Raw genomic sequence first — 24,550 nt, forward strand, 5'->3', positions numbered from 1 at the left:
AGATGGATCTTGAGACGAACCTTAACTTCTTTTTTTCCTTTTTTTTCAAAAATGTTTTTGGCTCTTTGCTTTTTCTTTTTCTTTTTTTCTTTCAGACACGCACGGTTCGTGTTATTAAATGTGTGGTTTCCATCTTCTTACCAAACCATTACATACCACAACAAATGTCCATTCCTACTTAATAAGAGGGACAATATGTTGTCACTGAACTTTTACTATTGTCTTTAAACCAAAACTGTTGGAAATCAAATGACTTGTTTGTCTCAGATATTTCTAACCATTTCATAATTTATTTCCATATTTTCAACCATAGACTTTCTCTTTTCTGTAATTTCTTTCTTATATGTTATTCATCTAAGTGAATTTTGATATGAATTCTTCATAGCCATCTTCAATCACGTTTGAGCCAAAATCACATTGTTTAAGGACTATGGTGTATTATTGGCCCACATTTAACATATACATGCTTCAACACAATTGGGAGAGTCTGGTCAATTCATGAAAATCTGTTAGAGAGTTTTACTTTTTGTCCATTTTGCCCTAACCTAATTACATAGTTTTCCCAGTATTTTTAAACCGAACCGGACCGACAGTTGAACCGGGTTCAACCGTCAACCAGAAATATAGTCGGATTGGATTGATTGTAAATCCCAAGGGAGATCCAATCGGCTAAAACCATATTAAACCGGTAGAAAGAAAATAAGAAAATGACGAACCATTAAATCAGTTTGGACCAAGTTGATTATTAAATGTCAAAGTTTGAATTTCAGTTATTACTTTTATTTCATAACCCAATTTCTTTTTATCGAACAATAGAAGCATCTTTTAAACATACAGTTTCAAAAAAAAAAAGAATTTTAAAACTTTCACCATTATATTTGTTAAGTTTTAACTATTTAAAAAAATTCTAGATGTTATGGTTGTAAATCAGTCGAATCCAAATCTAAAGTACAACTTACTGATTCTTTTTTCACTTTTTGTATACTAATTGATTTCTAGTGGAGATCATTTGACTTATGTTTCATGTATTGTTTGGGGTTTTAATTTTTTTGTAATGTATTTCACAATGGCAGATAATTTAAGAGTCTCACTTTCTAAACTTTAAAATTATGAGTGTTTTGATTGATATTTCTATTTAATTTATATACACATGCACCAACTATTATATTTATAAGTATAAGATTAATTATGATATACTCTTAATAAAATTACTAAATCGGGTTGAACCCGGTTAGACCACATTAGGCCATGGATCAAGAGCTTTTACGGTTTAGTTGCCGGTCTAGTTTTTAAATTTTTATTTTCTCGATAAAATTTGCTGGTGTTTAATTTAATATACAATAAAGATAGGTTAAAGAAATTAACTTGGAAACTAAACAAGATACGTTAACAGCATAAAAGTAGACTAGATTTTGACCCGCGCTTCGAAAGCGCGGGTATTATTTTTTACTTTTATAAAATATATTATTTGTTTGTAATTATTGAACATATTTATTTTAGTAAAATTTTCTTTATAATAAATTTGACACACATAGTGTCTCTGGTAAACTATGTGTTTCTCTGACTTTGTTTTATTCCCTCTCCAATCAACATATCGAAGCGCGGATATTATTTTTTACTTTTATGAAATATATTATTTGTTTGTAATTATTGAATGTATTTATCTTAGTAAAAATTTCTTTATAATAAATTTGACATATAGAGTGTCTCTGGTAAACTATGTATTTATCTGGCTTTATTCTATTCCTTCTCAAATCAACATATTTATTTGGCTTGTTGTTAAAATAAATGATTTTAGAACGCAACTGTTTACTTTGATATTTTGTTTAAACAATGTCACATATTTCTGTATTAATTGTGTTCAATTAAATATTTACATTGTAATTTAAATTTGTATACAAATCAACATATTTGTGTAGTTTGTTATTAAAAAAATGATTTGAATCCAAATGTAAGTACTCTTATAGTGATTTTTTCAGTTCATATAATTTTTTAAAATATATTTATTTCAACTGAACCAATTAATATTTTGTTAAATTGGCCCGTGAAATATATTTTTATACATCGATATTCAAAAGATCTGGTAACTAACGATACTCAAAAGATCTGGACCGAATCAGGTTATATGGTTATTTTTGTTACAAATATCTGAACCCGTTTTAGATACATTGGTTATTTAGATATTTTTAGGTTCCTATACATCATAACCGAATTCATCCAGATCTAGAATGATCCAACTCAAAATCCACACATAAGTTTATAATATTCAAGCGGGACTTGGTTACCAAAAAAAAAAAGGATATCCGAAAAGAACAACATGTACCTAAATAGACAGATAATGTTCATGTCTAAATGATTATATAAATTAATAAAAAACTGTTTTATGTGTTTTGCTAAATTAAGTGAAATAGAAAGAGTTTTTTTATCAAGTAAAATAATTATATGGAGTGGAAAATTAAGTGACAATAAATGTAGGACATTTTAAGTATTTTGATTTAAGTTATTATTTTATTCACAAAACATATTTTTGAACTATGTTTTTGGGTACGTAATTTTCCACCGATTGTAACTAAAATAAAAATATTTTAGTAAAATAAAATAAACCAAATGTTTAATCATATGTAAAACCTAATTATTTAGCATTTTGATTTTATAATTGGCACAAAGTTAATATTGATTAACTAATAAATAAAAATATGCACTATTATTATTATGGTAATATAATTAATGATGTAATTTATTATTAAGGTAATATAATTAATTAAATTGTTAAACTAAGTGAAATATGGAAACACAATTAATAGATACTACTATTCAAGTTTCCAAACACTCCATTTTTTATAGCTATAACCAAACACACCAATTTTTTTTATTAATCTTATCCAAGTATCCAAACGCACCGAATTTGTACTTCACCTTTAATAAGATAGATGCATTCTGTTTTAACCATGGGTTATTCACAACTCAATAAAATAATCAAATTCTTTCACAGTCGATTTTCCAACATAAAAATAAAAAACACATGTATCAAATGTACTACACAAAAACAAAAACAAAAAATCAAATTAAAAAGATGCTTTAGAATAAGTTTTCTCATGCATACATCCATTTCAATTCTTATGTACATCAAGTTTGACAGCCACACTTAAACAATTCATATCAAATCGTTTAAAAGAAATCAGGACGACAACAATGAGAACTAAGAACCATTAACAAATCATGACTAAATTACAAATTATTCTAACAATAAAACTAAAGTAAACACTTATAGATCTCACAAAAAAAAAAATAAGAACACATGATCTGTTTTTTTTTGTCATCAACAAAACAGATTCATATAGACTTTGTGAACCAAACTGGGAGTTCGGCATCCATATGGACAACAAAAGACGATTGCTTTCTTGCACTGCGTGCTAGACGATCCGCCTTTATATTATGCGTCCTTGGTATATGAACGAGCTCTGAAGTAGTAAAACATCTCTTCAAAGATGCGATGTCTTCCAAATAACTTGCAAAAGCTGGCCATTTTTCTGGATCTGAAACCATCTTCACCAATTAAGAACAATCCGTTACAAACGTTACAGAGAACTGACATAAATTCCTCATACATTCCATCGCCCAAATAAGCGCTTCCATTTCTGAATGAAGTGGCGATTGACTCGCCCGAATATTCCTATCCCCCATTGAACCATCAAAGCCTTCAAAGGTACTGTACCATCCTTGACCCGAGAAATTATCCTCACCTTTCCATGATTCGTCCAGATAGCACCATATGCCTGGCATATTTGTAACTATTGTTTCCGATGGTTGATTTGAACGATCCAATCCCCGTGAGGTTGAATTTTGGGCTTCGGCCCAAAGTACCGCCTCTGTTTCTGCTAATTTTAATGTATCTCTCGGATCAATATCCAGATTACTAAACACTTTATTATTTCTTGCTTTCCATATATACCATAGAATCCAGACAAAATGATCATCTTCCTTCGGTGTAACTACTCTCCAGAATAAGTGATCCATTTTTGTGAACAAAGATTGGGTGGGGAATATGGTTGGGTTCGATGGGATTTTTGATAATGCCCACACCTGTCTTGCTGGTGGACATTCAAAAAATACATGATTTATAGACTCCTCCGATGCACCACACCGTGCACAAATTAGGTCCTCATTCATTCCTCTAGCCTTTAAATTTTTCTTTACCGCTATACATCCTGATACTAGTTGCCATAAAAAGTGTTTTACTTTAGGTGGGCACCGTACCTTCCAACAGAAAGTTTTTAACGGGGAAACCGAAGGACCGTACTCAGGTAATGATCTGTTTTCTTATATGAGATTTTATTGCAAGATGTACAATATTTACACATAATACAAACACCGGCAATTCCTAAATTTTCTTTATTAGGTGCAGAAAAACTATCGTAGACAATGTTTTTAAAATTAGACCGAAAACCGAACCAGAGAAGCTCTTTAATCATAGTACAGCATGGTCCAGCCGGATTAGTAATTTTATTAGGAGTAATATCATAATCAGTCTTATATCTATGAATATAATATTTGGTACATATGTGCATAAATTCAATAGAAATATCAATCAAAACACTCATAATTTTAAAGTTTAGAAAGTGAGACCACTTAAACTATATTATATTGTGTAATTCAATAAAAAAAGATACAACTCCAAAGAATACATGGAAAGATAAGCTAAATTATCTCCATTAGAATACAAAATAAAGTAGAAAAATAATTAGTAAGTTGTACTTTAGATTTGAATTCGACTGACTTACAATATTGTAACTTGTAGAAACTTTGTAAATTGGTTAAAACTTAACAAGTGTAATGGTGAAAGTTTTAAAGTCTCCCATATTCCTTTTTTGAAACCATATATCTAAATTATATCACATATTGTTAGATAAAAGAAAAAATGGTTTATGAAATAAAAGTAATTAGCTAATTAAGATTCAAAATTTTACATTTACAACCACCAAAAACAGGAATTATATTAAACATGTCAGAAAAATACACAAGATGCAAGTAGTACTTGTAAATCTGTTAAAGCTGATATAAAGATGTTTATATCGACAAAACTACTCTTGAAAATAAGTTATAAGTACGCAAAATGTTGTACTTTTATATGTACACCATCCCTTTTCTGCATAAGATAGCTCACCAGAAAAATTAAGGATATCATAAATACATTCTCGCTTTCATGAATTTAGACGAATACAACTTTGAATTTGGCAAACAAGGGTTTCTCTGTATGTAAGTGTAGAGTGCTAAGACTCGAGTTTCCAATGAATTTGAAATTGTAAAGAACAAGCGGTACTCTAACTACACAGTCTCCTCTTAAGCTTGCAGGTCTTTAATTCTTCTCTAGAAAACAACACAGACTCGATACTTTCATTTATGATGATCCACATATATCATTGTTCATCAGTTAAGCGACATAACTATAAGCTCAGATTATGCAAGATGACTAACAGTAGCTAATAGGTGGGAGAGAATTTTGGGAAACTAGTGATAATTTCCTTGCAAGTCTTTGAACATACCGTTTCTTTTCGAACTTCATATGGTGCCAGGAAGGGTGACACGACCGACTCATAATAATACACACTTGATGTTTTGGTTTTTCTTATCTTATTGGTATCACTTTGCAAACCTGAATTATACCGAACTGCGCAATCAATTGAGCACATGATTCAAAGTCCTACATTATAAAGGAACGAAGTAAAGAAAACCCATATGAATACTCTGGACCACAATACTTGTTTTCTGCTACACGTACAACAGCTACCATTGACAAGTAGAAAGTTTCCAAGAATCCTATATGGAAAGTATTGTTCGGGTTTCGAATAAGATTCATAATCTTTGTATCCGAACTAATGCTTACAAATGGGCAAGAAAGAGTAAAATCTAAGGCTCTTGCTCTTTCCATTGTCAAAGAATTATCATCAAACAACAAGATAACAACAAGCAAAGCCTAAAAGAACATGATCAAATCTAAGAGGCTAAAAAAAAAAAAAATCTAAGAGGCTAAAGATTACCAAGATAAATCCGATTCATGGTTTCTGCTACATGAAAGATAGTAAAAACAAATTGATGATGTCAAAAAATGGGTTTGAAGAATTGCGATCGGGTTTACTGTTTTTGAAATTTTATTGAGGAGGGGTACGATGAAGTTGTCCGCTTTGGTTTTCAAAGTCATATCTATTGTTCATGGGGCTGGTTTCTACATGGGAGCACCTCTACATGCAATTGTATTTTTATTTACTTTCGAAACTATATTTTTCCTTTTTATGTAATGGAACAAGAACGTGGAGAATTAAATCCTAACTAGATTAGGACCCGCCCTAAAGGCGGAAATTGATTTGTCAAATTTCAATTAATAATATATGGTATATATAATATGTGTGTATAATATTATATATATTTTGTGTAACATTTATATATACATATTAGACATATATATATATAATATTTTATTAAATATATATAGAATTTAATAGTGTTATAATTTGTGTTGTACTTGTTATTAGTTTGTATTTAATCTTCTTTCATTTTTAGTATAATAATTTGCATTGTCACACATTTTACCTTTTAACTTATACACATATATAGTTATGCCATTTTTCAAAAAAAAAAACTTATACACATAGTCTCGTAAAATGTAATATATAAAAAAACATATTTAAAAAATCTACTGACCATATGCCACCATTATTTGGTTGTTTGAACAAAAAAAAAATCATGTTCTTGCATAACTGTGTATGTTGTGATATGATGTAGGCGAAGAGTAAATATATGGAAGTAAAGTTAGTGATACGAACATTAGCCTATGTTGGTCTATGCCACAATTATTTGGTTTTTAGAAGATCAATGAGCATAAGCATACACGGTCTTTGTATGCTTACGTTGTAAATGAGTCGGATATTTTTTTCTCTTATGTCTGGAATGATATGGAACTCGTTGTTTTAAGAGTGGTTCATTTTTATATGATCTAATTATATTAAGAGATTAACCAAATATATTATAAAAGTGTTACTGGTTAAGTTTAACTAATCTATGTTGGTTAAGATTTGGTTTAATTTAAGTTGGTAGGTTGCATTATATAGGAGGCATGATATATTCTAGCAACAACTATGAAAAAGTCCAAAATTTAAATGAGAACTTCAAATAGTAGATAATCCCTAAATTAATAGATTAGATGGAATAGAATCAAGAATACGTCAACAGATTCTTCCTATTAGTTTAAGTTAGTGCCCAAGGCGGCTAAACCATTGTGAAGCAGGAAAGTGTTGTATACTTGCATCACCTTTCAAGTTTACATATTTTGAAGCAGCAAAGTACACTACATTCGCTTAGATCTTGTATCGAACTTAGTATCCAAGACACTACTAGCTAGAGTAACCAAATGGTAATAGTGTGCGATTACTGAGTACATATAGTCGAATGATTGTTTTTGTATAGACTTTATGAATTATGATGGTTTTGTGCTCACTCCATACGTCGGTGTAACGTGGCAAAAGTAGATGTTTCTTTGAATAAAATAGTAAACAATCAAACATTGTAATGATCCCAAATGTGGAAAGAAAATAAATTTCTGTATTTGGAAGTGATCTTAGACTCCACGCAACAGTGCTTTTGTTTTGAAGATTGGTGTGGTATTTTCATTGGCTTGTAACCAAGATGGCCACCCAAAAAGAAAGCACCACCACTTCCATATGATGATGACACTTTTTAAGTTTATAAAGCTACAAAAATAATGTAAATATATCTAGAGACGATAACTTCTTTAACCCAAAGAATAAATATCAATATCATCATCTGATTTACATTAATCACTTTTAATACGGTATATAATTGTATGCAGTTTGTAATCCTCCCCATTTCTATCTTTTCACTTGACCTCCACGTTGGGTACGGATAGATTTTTTCGGGTATCAAATTTTTCGGGTTGGAAGTTAGGCCCCGTTCAGATATTACAAAATTTTGGGTCAGGTTTGAGTCGGATCCACCCGAGTTCGGTTCTGATGTAAAAAAACTCTGAAAATAACCAAATAACTAATGTATCTGAAACGGGTTCAGATAATAGTATCCAAAGTAACCATATTACCCACTTTGGTTCGGATATTTTATAACCAAACTACGCAAAATACCAAAAAATAATTAAAAATACTCATTAGACACGGTTATTTGAGTATTTCTATCAAAACTATCATATTTTATCCAAAAATACACAAAATAATCAATATTTTTAATTTATATTTTAATATTAATTGTTAAAATAATTATATATAATTGTTAATAATATTTTTGAATATTTATTTATATTTCAGATATCTTCGAATACTCATTTGGTTTTCGGTTCAGATCGGGTTGGGTACTGGTTCTTCAGATACATCAGTTTAGTATCCATTCAATTATTTACTCCGCGTCTAATTGGATTCGAGACCCTGAAATCGATTTCGGATCAGGTCCTCGAGTCCAGTTTTTATGCCCATGCTTATTTTTACGGTTTATCTTGTCTAATATGGATTTTTTTTCGTACAAATTCTAACATGAACATTTATGTTATCTCTCTAATGGATTGAATTAGTATATCGTATTCTTGTTGAATAAAATATTTTTTTGTCAAAACTTACGTCAACCCTTTTAGAAACTATATATAAGTATTTTAATTATTGATATAAATATCTAAGTATTGCAAAGGCCACCTGTAATTTGGAGGTTGTTCAAAAATACTCATACTAAAAAGTTTTCTGTTAATAAAATATACTTAAAAATAGTTTAGTTGTATAAAGTTTATGTATATTAGGTTGATGATAAATTGTAACAAAAAAATCAAAATTAATTCAATTTATTAAACTCCCAGGAAAAAATACAAGCACAATCTCCAACCACTCGAATCCTCATTGTCAGAAGGCAAAAACCAAACAAACGGTCTATGTCTCTCCACGTTACGCAATCTAATTGGCTGATATTACAAGCATCTTAAAATAAAAATTCAAGACTCTTTTTTATCATTCGCCCACGTAGCTCAATCAAGACAGAAAATAATAATATTTAATTATTAATCATAATGTTTAAAGATAATTACAACAAAACTACTTAAAAAAATTCCACGGAGAAAAAAAAAAAACTTTCACCCTTAAAATGGCTGCTCGTGTCGAGGCGGTATCAGCACACTTGTCGCCTCTACCAGCAGCTTCTCTGGCGTTTTCGCAGTCATCGCGTATCTAAATATTACCGAGAAATTTAATTTGGTAAGATAAACAAATATCATCGCTTTTGTTATCCGTTGCTTATATCTGGATCTGTCTTTGTCGGATCATAATTAATTGCTGTCTTATCTCTGCTTAATATCTGCTCTTGTTTTTGTTGTTGTTGTGTGTTTCTGAATCAGACATAAGTAGTAAAGAACTAACCTTTGGCAGTGAAACTTGAGTCTTGTTGTCGATTTTGATTTCATGTTTTAGGGTTATCTTGAACAGATCTTTCTCATGCTTGTTGGGTTTTGTGATTATAGTTTTGGGTCGTGTCCGGTTTCATGAAAGGAATCGACTTTAAGATTAAAGTTTCTTTCTTTCCAGATTAATTTTCTGCATTTCTTAAACTAATTCTACTGGATTTTGAGTATCACACATACAAGATGTGACATTTTTTTTTAATCTTTGATATGTTCATATATGGTTTTGATTAGAAAACGTTATCTTAAAATCTGCCATTATTTGATTGACCTTTTTACTTTGCTTTTACATTTGTACACACACATGACACATCACGTCTTCTCTTTACCTACTCTCATATGGATTTGAACATGCATTGTTATGTGACCTTGGACCTTCTTTGTTTCCATTGTGTTATCCACTCTAATTTGGTCTGTTACCTCTCAAAAGGAAGCACTTAGGGCTTTTGAAGAAGCGAGAACACAAGCAGTATGGGAACTCACATCAATTTCAACAACTTAGGAGGTGGTGGTGGAGGAAGCAACCAGATGAAGCCAGCAGATACTGCTTATCCCTTGGCGAGACAGTCCTCGCTTTACTCACTAACCTTTGATGAGCTTCAGAGCACACTAGGTGGACCAGGTAAAGATTTCGGGTCGATGAACATGGATGAACTCCTGAAGAGCATATGGACTGCCGAGGAAGCTCAGGCCATGACCATGAATCCTCCTTCTTCTTCTTCTTCAGCTGCTGCTGCTGCTACAGCGGTAGCTCAACCCGGTGGTGGTGGTGGTATCCCTCTCCAGAGGCAAGGCTCGCTGACGTTGCCTAGAACGATTAGTCAGAAGACTGTTGATGAGGTCTGGAAATGTTTGTTCACCAAGGACGGTAATATGGTAGGTAGCAGTGGTGGTGAGTCTAATGCGCCTCAGAGGCAACAGACTTTAGGTGAGATAACGCTTGAGGAGTTTCTGTGCCGCGCTGGTGTTGTAAGAGAAGATAACTGTTCTCAGCAGGTGGGTGGAAACAGTGGCAACAATGGGTTTTATGGTAACAACGGAGCTGCTGCTGGAGGGTTAGGCTTTGGGTTTGGTCAGCCAAATCAAAACAACATATCGTTCAATGGTGCAATTCAGCAGCAGACACAACAGCAGTTTCAACAACAGTCACAACAGCAGTTGCAGCAGCCAAGACAGCAGCTGAATCAGCCACATCCACAGCAGCAGCATCAGCACCAGCGGTTGCCTCAAGCTATTTTTCCTAAACAAGCAAACGTAGCATTTGCTGGCAACAATAATAATAATAATGGATTGGGGAGTTTTGGAGGAGGCGGGGTGACTGTTGCAGCAGCAGCAACGTCGCCAGGGACAAGTAGCGCAGAAAACAATTCTCTGTCACCGGTTCCTTATGTGCTTAACCGAGGGAGAAGAAGCAACACTGGTCTAGAGAAGGTTATTGAGAGGAGGCAAAGGAGAATGATCAAGAACCGAGAATCAGCTGCTAGATCTAGAGCTCGAAAACAGGTTTGAGTACTAAATCACTTTTGTAGTATTAAAATGTTTATTTATCGTCCACATTTTTTATTAAGTATACATTAATTTTTGCAGGCTTATACCTTGGAACTGGAAGCTGAAATTGAAAAGCTGAAGAAAGTGAATCAAGAATTGCAGAGGAAACAGGTACCTCTCTCTCTCTCTCAGAATATAAGCCGCTTGGTTCTGAAACTGAGCTTCCTCTATTTTGCAGGCTGAGATGATGGAAATGCAGAAGAATGAGGTAATTATTTGAAAACTTTTATTTGTTTTTTTATGTTTATCTACAAACCATAGACTCTGTAGCAATATACAAAAAAAAAAACAAATTTGAATTTTTCTTTAAAAAACATAAAAGGTCTAAGCAGTTACTGGCATCCAGATATTTTGCGACAGTAACTACTACTGAATCTGATTCTCTATTCTTTTGAATTGGCAGCTGAAGGAATCGTCGAAGCAACCATGGGGGAGCAAAAGGCAATGCTTGAGAAGGACACTAACCGGTCCATGGTGAAACCAGAAGGAAGCAACAAGAACCGATCAAACCAGACACCACTTTGCATGGGATGGGACTAATGTAATAGGAGATCATAGTGCTACCTGTACAGGAGATTTTAAGAGAAATTTTATTGAGTGGAAATCTATAGACTACAGAGAGAGTAGGAGAAGTTTTCATTATTAATAAAAGAAACATATTTTGTGCCTGCCCTGGCCCTTCATTAGTCTAGGTTTTTAGATAATACTCTGTTTTGTGTGTGTTTTAGTCTGTTTTGAGTTTATAAAAGACATCGTTGTTTATATATATCTTGATCATTATTAGGGTTTTTGGTTTTCTCCTAAGAATGATGACTAAACCAATCTCGACTCTGTTAGAAAACACACTTATCTGCCAAAATTGCAATCAGAAAAAAGTTTGATCACGTGGACGTGACATCTACTAAATGAAAAAACTACACCTAATTTGTTCTTCATCACAAATTACCTCTGAAAATGTTAGCATACGGGAACCTATATGTCATACTAAGATAACTAATGATCATATTATATGAACTAATGAAAGTATATACATCATAAATATATTTTATTCAAATATCATATAGAATAGTACTGTCATCCCTCTTGTGTGTTTATCTTTTTATGATTGGTTTGGACCGCCACTAAGGTAAATTTCATAATATTACATCACTGTCTCCAAGATGCCTAGCACAACCCCTTTTCTTTCTTTTCTTAGAGAAAATATAAATTCAGAATCTTAATGCAAGGTTGAAAAATTACAGGTTGAAAAATCTTTAGGAGCTTACAAAGTAGTTGCTTCTTCCCAAAATCCTTGAGTTTTTTTTATTCTCTTTTGAAACTTGTAGGGGATTTTGCAGCAAGAAAGAAGGCGATGTTTCAGAGATAACGAACCCGTCGATCGTTACAAATTAGTCTCAAACTCATCAAGAATTGGTCACAAATGAATCTATCTGATCAAAAAAAAAACCCCCACCTCCAAGGCTTCTTTTTTTTTCATTTGATCATTTAGATTATATCTTAGATTAATTGATTGATCATTTTTCATGTTTATGTGTCAAAAGTTAATGGTTTAACCAGAGTGTTTGATGCATCCGGGTTACGAAATTTCGTGTTGTTTCCGGTTACAAGAATGCCTAAGAGAGGATTGGGCGAATACCCTTGATGACATGATAAGTCAGAACCAATGGTTGTTGGTTTTCACGTCAAATCCTCAAAAAGAAGCGACCGAAGGAATCACGTTTCTGTGGAGATAATATGGTGGAAAATCAATCTGAGTGTCCAAACACATGGTCTTAATGCATTGATTTTTTAATGTCGTGTGCATGTGTGTTCAGGAGAACATGCCGTATGGGACGTGTGAGAAGCATGAAGAGCTGAAACAGGTTTCGAAGCTAATGATAATTGCGAAATTTACAGTGATGGTCATGCATCTACCAAACCAGAAATGTCAATTGGGTTGTCCATGTCTAATGGGCATGTCCAAATGGACAAAGTAATTTATTGAACATTATATTTTTTAAACCCAAATTATACCAAATCTTTAGACAATTGAACCATTTTTTTTCCCACAAACATTTAATTTTATTAATAACCAAAGTCCATCCAGGCCCATAAAACCCAAGACAACAGCCCAAACTAAAAATTACAAATCAGCTCAACACAAAAGATCTCAAAAGAAAACCCTAAAACGAAAGCAGCACATCACCGCCGCCAAAAGGAACCCAGCAGAGACTGCACGTCGTTTCACCGGACCTCACCGGAAACAGACGCTACCACTCATACCACTTCATCACCTATGCTTCTTCTACTGGAGAGCATCAATCGAAAGGTCGAGATCTCATACAGAAACGAAGCCACCCACCACACGAGTAGAAATCCAGCACCTACACTTCATACGCCTTCACCACTTTACTTCTGACCATTGGAGAGCATCAATCGATCAAGATCGAGATCTCATCCAAACACATCAAGCCATCAAGTCATCACTCAAGAACACCATAGGAATCGAACAGAGCCGCCATCTTAACCGCAACTATCACTCAAGAACACCATAGGAATCGAACAGAGCCGCCATCTTAACCGCAAGTATCGTACAACGCGGAGCTTTAGCCGAACGTTTATCTTCAAAGGGTAGATACAACGCCGGAAACGAGGCCGGCCGACCACCGAAGAGAAGGTGTGACGCCGGAAGAAGAAGAAAACAGAAGACTAAGACTATACACTAAACAGATCCCGACCGACGACGTGTCTTTGGAAGCCCAGCCCACCGTCATCGGTCGGAGAAAAAAACGGAGACCGGAAAACCTTTTGTTTTTAGAGAGAAGCTGGAGAGTCTTCTAGAGAGAGGTTACACCCTTTGGTTTATGACAATTGAACCATTTCAAATGGACTTTCTGCATGGTCCAATTAAAAAATCAATATTAACATACAAAAATTAATATTTAACATAATTTCAGTAGAACAATTATGTTGTTTAGTCTCTGGTTGAATATTTGCTTACTCTCGTCCTCATAGCAACCATTGGATTTTATGAATGTTACATACTTTGTTAGCAACGGTTTACAAGTGTGTATAACAACACCATACCACTTTCATGTTTATTTTAGTCGCAACTGAATTTAGAGTAGTTTCTTTTTTTATTTTTCTCTCCACAAAAAGTTGTACCACTTTCAACTGTTTCTCTACGGTACCAGTTCAAAATCTCATTGTTTTTACAATATCTTGATGATTGTTTGGATGATTTTTAGATTTTAGTTTTCTGGTTTTTAGCTTTTGGTTTTTTTAATTTTAGATTTTTGTTTTTGATTTTTCTGTAGATTTTAGTTTTGAAAAAACACGAATGAGTTTTTAAATTTAGTTTTTGATTTTTGTTTTAACAATTAATACAATATATTTTTTTCGTTTTTGATTTTACTGTAGTCTTAGTTCTTAGATAAACTTGATGATGATTTTTATTTTTTAAATTTTAATAGATTTTATTTATTATTTTTTGAAGTTGATAAAATTAATAGCAAAAAATAAATTTATTAAAACGAAAGGTAGATTTCTGAATTTTTTATTTAGATTTGTTTTCTTTCTAAAATTTGATTACTGATTTATTTTTGTTTTTTCTGTTATTTTAAAAGAAATTTAACTTATTACTTAATTTCTTTTTTTAACAAACTTAAAATTTCGAAAAGAATATATCACAAGTTTTCAAGAAAATAATACCAATAGACTATTAACAAAACATGCATTTGAAGACAAACATATCAGACATTTGATTTTTCTAAAACAATATTACACTTATATTTTTATGCATATTTATTTTCTGTATAAATAATTTTTAGAACAATTAATTAAAATAGTAAATTTTAAAATAAAAATTTCGTTTGATATATTTTTAACTTCTTTTAATTTACATGTACAACAACTTTGTTCCTATTAATAAAATTTATTTTGTTAAATGCTGATTAAGGAAATAAAAATATTTTTTTTAAATAGTAAAAAAGAAATGAAAAACTAACATGTTGTTGTTGAAGAAACTTGATCAAAGTAGTTTTAGGCTTTTCTTTAGAAAATAACAGTTTGTTTCAAAAACCAGTTTCCCTATACTATTTGTCCAAACACTTAATTGACTAAAAAATAGTTTTTTGAAGAAAAACAAATACGCTAAAAACTACCGTAAAATCTTAAAACATTATCCTATAATATCACTTCTACAGAATTAAGAAGACAAAAAGTTCATGCACTAAGCCCTTTTCAAAAAAAAAATATTTTAAAAAATTCATGCATCCCAAAATTTAAACCTAATAAAAATTGAATAAATAGTTTTATAAAGATGATATTACATTATTTGACTTTTAACACGAATTACATAAAAAGTTTTTTATCTTTTTTTTATTTAAACACACGTTAAACAAAAAAAAATGATATTATTTGAATTTGAAGATGTACTAAACAAAAATGGTATTAAACTTTTATATTTGAGCAAGCGCCAAACAAAAATAGTATTACATCCTTTGACTTTGAACACAAACTAGATTTTTTCGATTTTTTGATTTACAAACACGTTAAACAAAAATGATATTATATTAGAATTTGAAGATACGCTAAACAAAAATGGTATTAAACTTTTATATTTGAGAAAGCACCAAACAAAGATAGTATTACATTCTTTGACTTTGAACACAAACTAAACAAAATACATTTCATATTTTCGATTTAAATAATCGTTAAACAAAAATAACATTATATTTAAATTTGAAGATGCGCTAAACAAAAATAGTATTGGATTTTTATATTTGAACAAGCGCTAAACAAAGATGGTGTTACGTTCTTTAACTTTGAACACAAACTAAATAAAATGTATTTCATTTTTCCGATTTAAAACTCGTTAAAAATGACATTATATTTGAAGATGCGCTAAAAATGGTATTTAATTTTTATATTTAAACAAGGCTAAACAAAGATGGCACTACATTTTGGATTTGAACATGTCCTAAACAAAAATGGTATTACATTTTTGGATTTAAACACACGGTAAACAAAGATGGTGTTACATTCTTTGAATTTGAACATAAGCTAAGCAAAAATAGCATTACATTTTATATTTGAGCACATGTTAAAAAATGATGGTATTACATTTTTTAAGGTTTGAACATGTGCTAATCAAAAATGGCATTATATTTTTAGAGTTGGACATGCGCTAAAAAAATATCATTACATCCTTTCTCAGATATGTTTCGTTAAATAAAAAAAGAATTCTGATGTTTTCATCTTTTTCTTTTCAAAAAAAAATTCTGATTTTGTATGTGTAACCCTAATTATGAAAACTTTGTATCAACTATATAAATAGGCCAACTGTCTTTGTTAAATAGCAAACTAAACCATTTTCCAGTCACCCTAAACCATATTTCTTCTTTCCAATCCTCTCTGCCTTCCTCATTGCTTAACCATGGAACCTATCTTCAGTGACATTTCTCGTTATCCCCCTCCCCGTATTGATACTTTTCCAAAACGTACTGTATCTAATCTGGTTAAAGCTCTTAAAAACAAATCTCCCGAACAACAAAGAAATGTAACACTTATTTTATGTTTTTTTTATACAGTGGTTATTATCGAGATACATTTTGCTTATCTTTTCTGAATTTGATTTCTCTCTGTTGTAGATGATTGGTGATTTTCTCTACAGATTGGTGGAACAAATCGAGCCAGTTTTCACTGCAAAAGTCACAGGAATGCTTCTTGAGATGGACCGAACTTTACTCTTTTGGTTGATGGAATCACCCCATGCCCTCAGAGAGAAGGTCAAAGAGGCAATTGAGGTTTTAGGAGACTGGATTCCCCAACAGTATAAGGAACTCGAGAAAGAAGCATACGGGCTCCAAGCATCCATGCTTTTGCCTAAGCTGTGATGTGATTTCTGTGGCTTTTATTTATATGATTTATGTTGAATTTTGAATTTCGTTTTTGTCTCAAATAAAACGTCACATACTATCATTATTGTTAATGTGGTATGTAGACATGTAGTGGTGACACACACAAAAATGTTATGTTTTGATTTTATCCAAAGAAATAATAAGAAGTGGTCGAAGCTTCAAATTAAAAAGATCGATTATAACAAAAGGAAAATTAAACATGTTGATGATGTGTTTCCAAAAAAAACATGTTGATGATGCATGATACTTTTATAACCGATTTAGTCAATGAGTATTGTCATATTTGTGATTGATTTGGATACGAACAAATATCGTCTTTCATACATATAGTTAATTTGGTTATGAAAAAATATGTATAACTAGCTAGCTTACAAAAAAATATGTATAACTAAATCTTCTTTAAAAGAATCATCTTCGATAGTATTTTTGTTATTAAAGAACCAAATGTAAATTTTGTCAAAAAAAAAAAAGAACCAAATCAAAATGAAAATTTGTAAAAGAAGTCGTTTATATAATGTTCAAAAAAAGTCCGTTAAACATAATAAATGATCTTACGTAAAAGAATAGCCATGTTTTCTAATTTCTTCATGTTTTCTGCTTTTCGTATTTGGTTCTATTGTTTTTAAGAAAAGTGGAGGATATTGCAGACGCATCATTTGCTTTTTGCTTAACAATTCTAAGATAAAATACCACCATTAGATTCAAATGGTCCAATCGAACACAATTTCGTTTTCTTTGAGGAAAAAACTAGCTTTGTTATTTTTATTTTTATTTTTATTTTTATTATATACGATATTGATGATAGTATTTTGATTTATTTTGTTTCGATTTTATATTTTGTCATAATATCTGATTAGATACTCTAGCATATATGCGTATTAGATACATTTTATACGTATGGTGTAAATGTTAAGATATATATTTTAAAATTTATACTCTTTCTGTTTCACAAAAATGTTATTTTAACATGATTTTTGTTTCAAAAAATAGTAGCACTCCATATTTTCAATATAAGTTTCACATAAAATTTTTTCTAACCATTTCAAACTACCAATCAATTCTTTATTTAGATAATTATATTTTAAAACTATATTAATATATATTCTTATTTTTAGTTTATGTGAAATTTGTCAAAACGGAAGGAATGTATTGTTGATAAATATCATTCATATTTACCCGATTTCTTTTTTTTACAAAATTACTAAAAACACACAAAAGCGTAATTAGATGATAAAAAAATTCTCCAAAATAAGTAGATAATGTTTTTTTTTCTCCAAAATAATTAGATAATGTTTTGTAGTTCATGTTTTTTTTTTTGAACAACGAGTTATGTAGTTCATGTTATACTATATATGATCGAACTTTGTTTTTTACAAAATTACTGGAAAGTAACTAATTAACTGTAAATCGGTTTCCTAATGCAAAAGAGAAAAGAAAAAGGTATATATATGTATGATCAGATGTTCATAAACCCTAATGCACGTTTCCTCTCCCAAACCTGAAGCCGCCGCCACCGCCACCGTAATTGATCCTGGTATTACTCTCTTCACACACTCTCTCAAATCGCGTTTTCATGAATCATAGTTTCAAGCATTTCGATCTCTAGCCATTGAGAAACCGTTTCGTAACCGAAAGTTGAGAGTAGAATCTAGGGTTTAAGATTGTAACCGCTTGATTCGATATTGGTGGTTGTAGAGTAAATGGATTCGAGTTACTCCGATTCTCGTCCCATGTTCGTGCAATCGCCTTGGAAGACGAATGATTCAATGCCTTATCCGATGATGATGAACAACGAACAATCTGAATCACAGCCTTCCTTGAAAAGGCCAAGGCTTAACGATGACACCACGTCGAGTAACAACAATTCTTGGATGGCTCCTCCATCGTCGAACACTCCTCCTGTGAACAGGGGGACGGCTAAGATATTCTACAAGACGAGGATGTGTGCAAAGTTCAAGGCAGGGACTTGTATGAACGGAGATCCTTGCAATTTCGCACACGGCATGGAGGATCTGAGGCAACCTCCTTCTAATTGGCAGGAGATTGTTGGACCTCCTCCTGTTGGAGACAGAGGGAGAGAAAGAGAAAGGGAAAGGGAAAGGGAAAGGCCGTCTTCTTCTTCTTCTGTGTCGGCTACGAATAATAGTAACTGGGAAGATGATCAGAAGATAATCTTGAGGATGAAGCTTTGCAGGAAGTTTTGTTTTGGTGAGGAGTGTCCTTATGGTGACAGGTGTAATTTCGTTCATGAGGATCTTTCCAAGTTTCGTGAGGAGTCTGGGAAATTGAGAGAGAGCTCGGTGATAAGCGTTGGTACTGATCCGTCACTTTCTGTTGAGAATGGGGGTAGTGGTTCTCATCAAGTTGATGTGAATAGACGTGGAGGTGTCTCTGCACCTGCACCGTTGAACAATGCTGGTGGTGTCAAGACTGTTTACTGGAAGACTAGGTTATGTATGAAGTTTGAGAACGGTCAGTGTCCTTTTGGTGATAACTGTCACTTTGCTCATGGCCAAGCAGGTATTTTATCATCCTTTGTATAGCCTTTCTAGTCCTGTGGATTGTGTGTGATGATTGTCTTGTGTTTTCTGATTTGGTTGTTACAGAACTGCTGCGTCACTCTGTTGGAAATGGAGAAGCTGTACACGCAGTTGCGTCTTTGAGTAAACAAACGGTGGTGTCTGCAAACGAAGCATTTGCGATGAGACCAAATGCAGCACAAGTAGTAACAGCAGATTCTTGTGGTCTTAACGATGAAGGGAGACGACAGAAGTGTTTGCTCAAGTGGAGTGACTCCAAGAAGATTAATCGAATCTATGGAGACTGGATTGATGATTTACCAGTGGGTCAAAAGTCCACCAAGCCAGTAGAGAGCTAGAGTCTTCCTAGTTCTGGTTCCATTTGTCTTCTCTTTGATGATCACAGGTGAAAATTTTGAACAGTAGAAATAAATCTCTTAATCTGGTTTCATTAGCAATTCTTTGATTGGCTTTGTTCTTGATGAACTACATATAATATATACTGCTTAGGATTTCAATGTATGTCGTTCTAATCTTTGATCACTAATGGCTTCCATCTTCATTTAATTAGTATATTAAGGTTGCCTTACCAAACTGAGTTTCCTCTAAAACTACTTTATAAACCTGGAAGGCAAAAAAACCAAACAGAGTTTCCTCTAAGAACTATTTATTTATAAGCCACGGCCCATGTCATAGCCCAGTTTGATTTTTGGTTCCTCTTTTCAATAACGATTGTTGTAGTGAAACAACCAGCCATCATCAATGTACTGAACCTTTGGTGAGTTTGACCATGTAGCCGAATCATTGATTTTCGTAAAGTGTTATGGGTCCATCAAATAATGTGTAACTGAAACATTAACAAATAGTATAAGGAAAGAAAAGTATGCTAGAAACACATTAAAGAAAGATAAATCAACAAGAGTATAATGACATTTCATTACAAAGTCACAGCACTCGATAGGTTAAATCTGAACAACCTGTTTTGATATCTGTAATGCAGAAAGTTGACTAGCCTTTAGACTAAAAGAGGAAAACGAAAGGATAACTTTAAAGACTTTAGCATATCTTCCATTTGCTTTCTCTTAACAACTTTTCCAAACTCAAAAAGCCAATCAGCATGAAGAGACATTAGTGAGTCGTGACTTACACTTCAATATAATGCATAAAACCTAACTTATGCTCATCAAAACTTCTGTATTTTCTTTTCTTAATTCACATTTTTTCCCATCAAAATACACATAAAGAAATGACCACACTTCCTTATACTTTTTTCAGGAAAATATAAAAAAAAACTAAAAAAAAATAATTACTGTTGAAACGATAAAAAGAAAATTAATTTTAAAAAATCAAAAGGGGACCACTTCGCTGCAGGCGAAATCATCGGAGTTAGCGAAGGAGTAGTCAGGCCACGAGTCTCTCAGAAGCTTCAGCAGCTTCTGCGCCTTCCTCTTAGCCCTCTCCGTACATTCACTCTGCACCATCAGCAACAGCTGCACCACAACTCCCGCCGCCGCCGCCTCGTCTCTCCACCTCTCCTCCGCCGTGCAAAGCGCCAACAACGCCCCCGCCGCGTACTCCGTCGCGCGATCCGAAACCCTCAGAATCGTCTTCACGAGAACCGGCACCGTCAGAGCGTGCTCGCCGAACGCCGCGCATCCCTCCGGAGACCGGCAGAGAATTTCCACCGTCGCCAATGCCCTCTCCGTGTCGCACCTGTCTAGCCCCGCCGCGAGCCGGTCGATCAGAATCTCCGGCGCGCCGGCGGAGACCGCGACGCCGCGAGCCGTTTTCGAGAGGCAGAGCGCGAACAAGGTTTTGATCCCGATCTTGACAGCTCGTCGCGGGTGCGGCGGAGACGAAGACGCCGCGTCGCGTAGGAGATCGAGAACTCCTTCGAAAACTGATTCGGAGTTCGAAACCGTTTCTTTCGATCCCGTAACCGCCATCTCGATCAGCGCCGCGGCGTTGACACGTGTCTCCACAGAGGAATCGAACAGTAACCGGGTTAAAAACTCGACCCGACCCGGATCCGAAGCGATGGAAAGGCACTGGTCATGCTCCGTCATCGGGAACATAACGAGAAGAGCGAGCGACTCGGAGACCAGCTCCGACGACGTCGTAGAATCGTTGTCGAACAGAATCCTAATCAGAATCTCTTTCGCGTTATGAGCCGCGATCAAAACGCGGTTCTTCTCGGAGTCCCGCGCGAAGCCGCGCAGACGACGGAGAGCGGCGGCGCGTGAGCGAGCTGAGACGTGAGCTCCCGACGTGGCCGAGGCTTGGCTGAGGAGAGCACGGACGGAGGTGGGGTCGGCTGGCTGTTTGGGAGTGGGGATACGCTCGACGCCGTTGGAGCGGTTAGCGACGCACCATTCTTGGATGAGGCGGCGGAGAGTGTGGTTCGGGATGAGTGTGAAGTCGGTCAGAGGAGCGCGTGTGACTGGACACGTGGTGTTGTTACCGGTTGTGACCCATGACTCGATGCTGGATCGGTCGTAGGTTTGACCGGTGCAGACGGTGACTGGGTCACGCATCAGCTCTAGTGAGATTGGACACCTGAAATGGTACGGTATCTGGATTCCGATATCCAACGGCTCTAAACTTCTCGGCATTTAAGCGTTTAGAGAGAAAGCTGCAAAGAAGAAGAAAGTTTAAGATTGTCGTGAGAGTCTGAGGAAGAAGAAGAAGTAAACCTTATCTGGCTGTGAGCTGAGCCCACACGTGTGCCATTTATAACGTCGTAAAAAAACTGCTGGAATTTTTATAATTAAATATGTTTAAATTTTTAATTAAACATCATTAAGAAAAAGATGCCATCTACGTAATATATATCCCAAGGGGGAAAAGTGGCATCTTAGAAGTGAAGCTTAAGGTTTATGTGAATGATATACAATTATGTATTATGATTATCTTACAGAGTGTTTTTGTGTATTTATTATACGTCCAGTAAATTATAGTACCATAGAAAAAAAAGTTAATGTATTGTAAGAGATATAATGGTTGATTTCAATTAAATTAAAACTTGGATGACCGTAAAAACATATTCACTTTCATTATTTGAGAAGTTGAAATGCATTTCATTATGTATTTGTTTTGCATAATTCCTTTTGAAGATATCTATAACCATTGTATATGCTTTTATCTATAAATTAATCATTATTTTCTTGTTATTATAAAAAACTTTCATGAGATATAGTTATTGTGGAAGTATTCTAATCGTTGAAAACTTTTTTTTTTGGCAAAAATACAGTAGGACCTCTATAAATTAAAAATGTTGAGACTTGGAAATTTTATTAATTTATAGAGATATTAATTTACAAAAAAAATCTTTTTTAGTTTTTTTCCTTTTTTAATATTTTTATTTAATAAAATAAAAATATATATTTGATTTTATCGTATATACATTTATAAAATGTTGGAAATTTGAATTTTATTTTTTATTATATTACTTGATTTATATTTTTATATTTCATATGACTTATATATGGTTTTTGGATATAATTTTACTAAATATTATCAAAATATATTGAAATGTTAAGAAAAAAATAGAGGTATTTCTATTGTGAATATAAAACCGACAATATAATGTTTAGTTTGTATTTATGAAAAAATTATATATAGATATGTTATTAATTTATGATTTTAATGGGACCATATATTTACATATAATTTTCTAAAAAATTATTATCTTATTATTTTATCGATTTATGTCATATTTTGAACCGGTCTAATTCGAAACCGGAAATTTTTTATTAATTTATCGAGTATTAATTTATGGAGGTTCTGTTGTAATTAGGGGTAGACACAAATCAGATATCCGGGTTTTTGGAGGTATTCGTGATCCGATCCATTTTTCTGAATATTAATTATCTGATCCAATTTGATTTGTAGTTATTCGGTGTTCCGGTGTTCCGGATATTCGGAAAGTTTTAGATTATTTACTGGATATTTGATTCGATCCGTAAAAAAAATAAAAAATAGTATAAAATATTATTTACTTTTTAAAATTCTAATAACTAATTTAATAAATTTTGTAAATAAAAATGCTGTAAAACTTATATAAAATATAATATTTATATAACTTATATATATAATTATGTAAATATATGTATATATATGCATATAACGGATCAAATCGGATATAATATTCGTTTCTAAAAATATTAATATTTGTTATTTGCTTTGCTTCTTACTGATGCCGAATTTTAGTATTTGCTTTGTTTTGTCGAATTACGGATATCCGGATATTTCAGTTCGAAGAGAAACGGATACAAATCTAATCAAAATTTATGGATATTTTGCCCCTGTATCAGAGTTAAATTGATGTTACAAAGTTAATATATAGAACTTTCAAAAAACAAATTATTACGTATATGGATGGATATGTGCACCATATAGCGAAACAATATATTAAACAAAGTGAATTTGATGATGCTTTTCGTAAAATAGCCTTATTTGAACTCTATTATTTTCCTTCGTGAGATCTTTCTGTACTGCGAATTATGTGAATTGGTCAACTTTTTGCATGAACCTATAATTTTTACACTGCATAAGAAACCAATTCTTTCAACAATAGTTCTGAAATGCTGAATTTATGATACGTAGAATTTTTTTTAGTCATAGTTCAAAAAAAAAATTATACGTATCAAATTCATTTTCAGCAGTTTGATTTTATTTTTCCCATTTTGGCTTTAAAAGAGATCATAGCTCCATGTAAAACAATAAAAAGAGAATCCAGATGCATTGAAATATAGTTTTTTTTGTAAACTACATTGAAATATTGTTTTCTTTTCTTTTCTCACATAACAAACATGTTGCTGGGAAATTTCAGTTAACTGCATGGATGGATAGATAGCGATTAAACAATATAATAGTAACATCTAATCGTAAATATCTGTTAGTTATACGAGCTTAACGTTTGTGCATCTAGAATTCTCAATAATGAATAATCATGACATAACAAACTTTTTTCAGTCGAAAGCTTCAAGTTTCGATCGCTTTTAATCACTACAGACAACCACCAAAACACTGATGTGTGTATTAAAAAATCAGATCTCGAATTATAATTTGGTCAAACTAAATCAGTGAATTTGCTAACGACTAGGAACGAAGAAGGTCCCAGA

The 24,550-nt window shown here is 32.9% G+C and overlaps 4 protein-coding genes across 4 annotated transcripts; 3 read left to right on the forward strand and 1 right to left on the reverse strand.

The window, feature by feature from the left end:
- The first annotated feature begins 9,097 nt into the window (after positions 1–9,097).
- LOC108813580 (ABSCISIC ACID-INSENSITIVE 5-like protein 7) lies at positions 9,098–11,796 on the forward strand. Its single transcript, XM_018586167.2, has 5 exons — positions 9,098–9,257; positions 9,891–10,963; positions 11,048–11,119; positions 11,187–11,216; positions 11,412–11,796. The coding sequence occupies exons 2-5, from the start codon at positions 9,932–9,934 to the stop codon at positions 11,484–11,486; spliced, it is 1,209 nt and encodes a 402-aa protein (XP_018441669.2). The 5' UTR covers positions 9,098–9,257; positions 9,891–9,931; the 3' UTR covers positions 11,487–11,796.
- A 4,628-nt stretch (positions 11,797–16,424) lies between these two features.
- Positions 16,425–16,884, forward strand: LOC130495480 (polyadenylate-binding protein 2-like). The gene is made up of 2 exons (XM_056986879.1): positions 16,425–16,547; positions 16,639–16,884. Exons 1-2 carry the CDS (start codon positions 16,425–16,427, stop codon positions 16,882–16,884), a joined length of 369 nt encoding a protein of 122 aa, XP_056842859.1.
- Positions 16,885–18,337: 1,453 nt separating this feature from the next.
- Positions 18,338–19,949, forward strand: LOC108809233 (zinc finger CCCH domain-containing protein 39). The gene is made up of 3 exons (XM_018581378.2): positions 18,338–18,442; positions 18,604–19,428; positions 19,515–19,949. Exons 2-3 carry the CDS (start codon positions 18,609–18,611, stop codon positions 19,784–19,786), a joined length of 1,092 nt encoding a protein of 363 aa, XP_018436880.2. The 5' UTR covers positions 18,338–18,442; positions 18,604–18,608; the 3' UTR covers positions 19,787–19,949.
- A 634-nt stretch (positions 19,950–20,583) lies between these two features.
- Positions 20,584–22,116, reverse strand: LOC108806664 (U-box domain-containing protein 25). Its single transcript, XM_018578833.2, has one exon. The coding sequence runs from the start codon at positions 22,037–22,039 to the stop codon at positions 20,774–20,776; it is 1,266 nt and encodes a 421-aa protein (XP_018434335.2). The 5' UTR covers positions 22,040–22,116; the 3' UTR covers positions 20,584–20,773.
- Between the last annotated feature and the right edge of the window lie 2,434 nt (positions 22,117–24,550).

This window comes from Raphanus sativus, chromosome 6 (genome assembly GCF_000801105.2).
Source record: "Raphanus sativus cultivar WK10039 chromosome 6, ASM80110v3, whole genome shotgun sequence".
Lineage (NCBI taxonomy): Eukaryota > Viridiplantae > Streptophyta > Magnoliopsida > Brassicales > Brassicaceae > Raphanus > Raphanus sativus.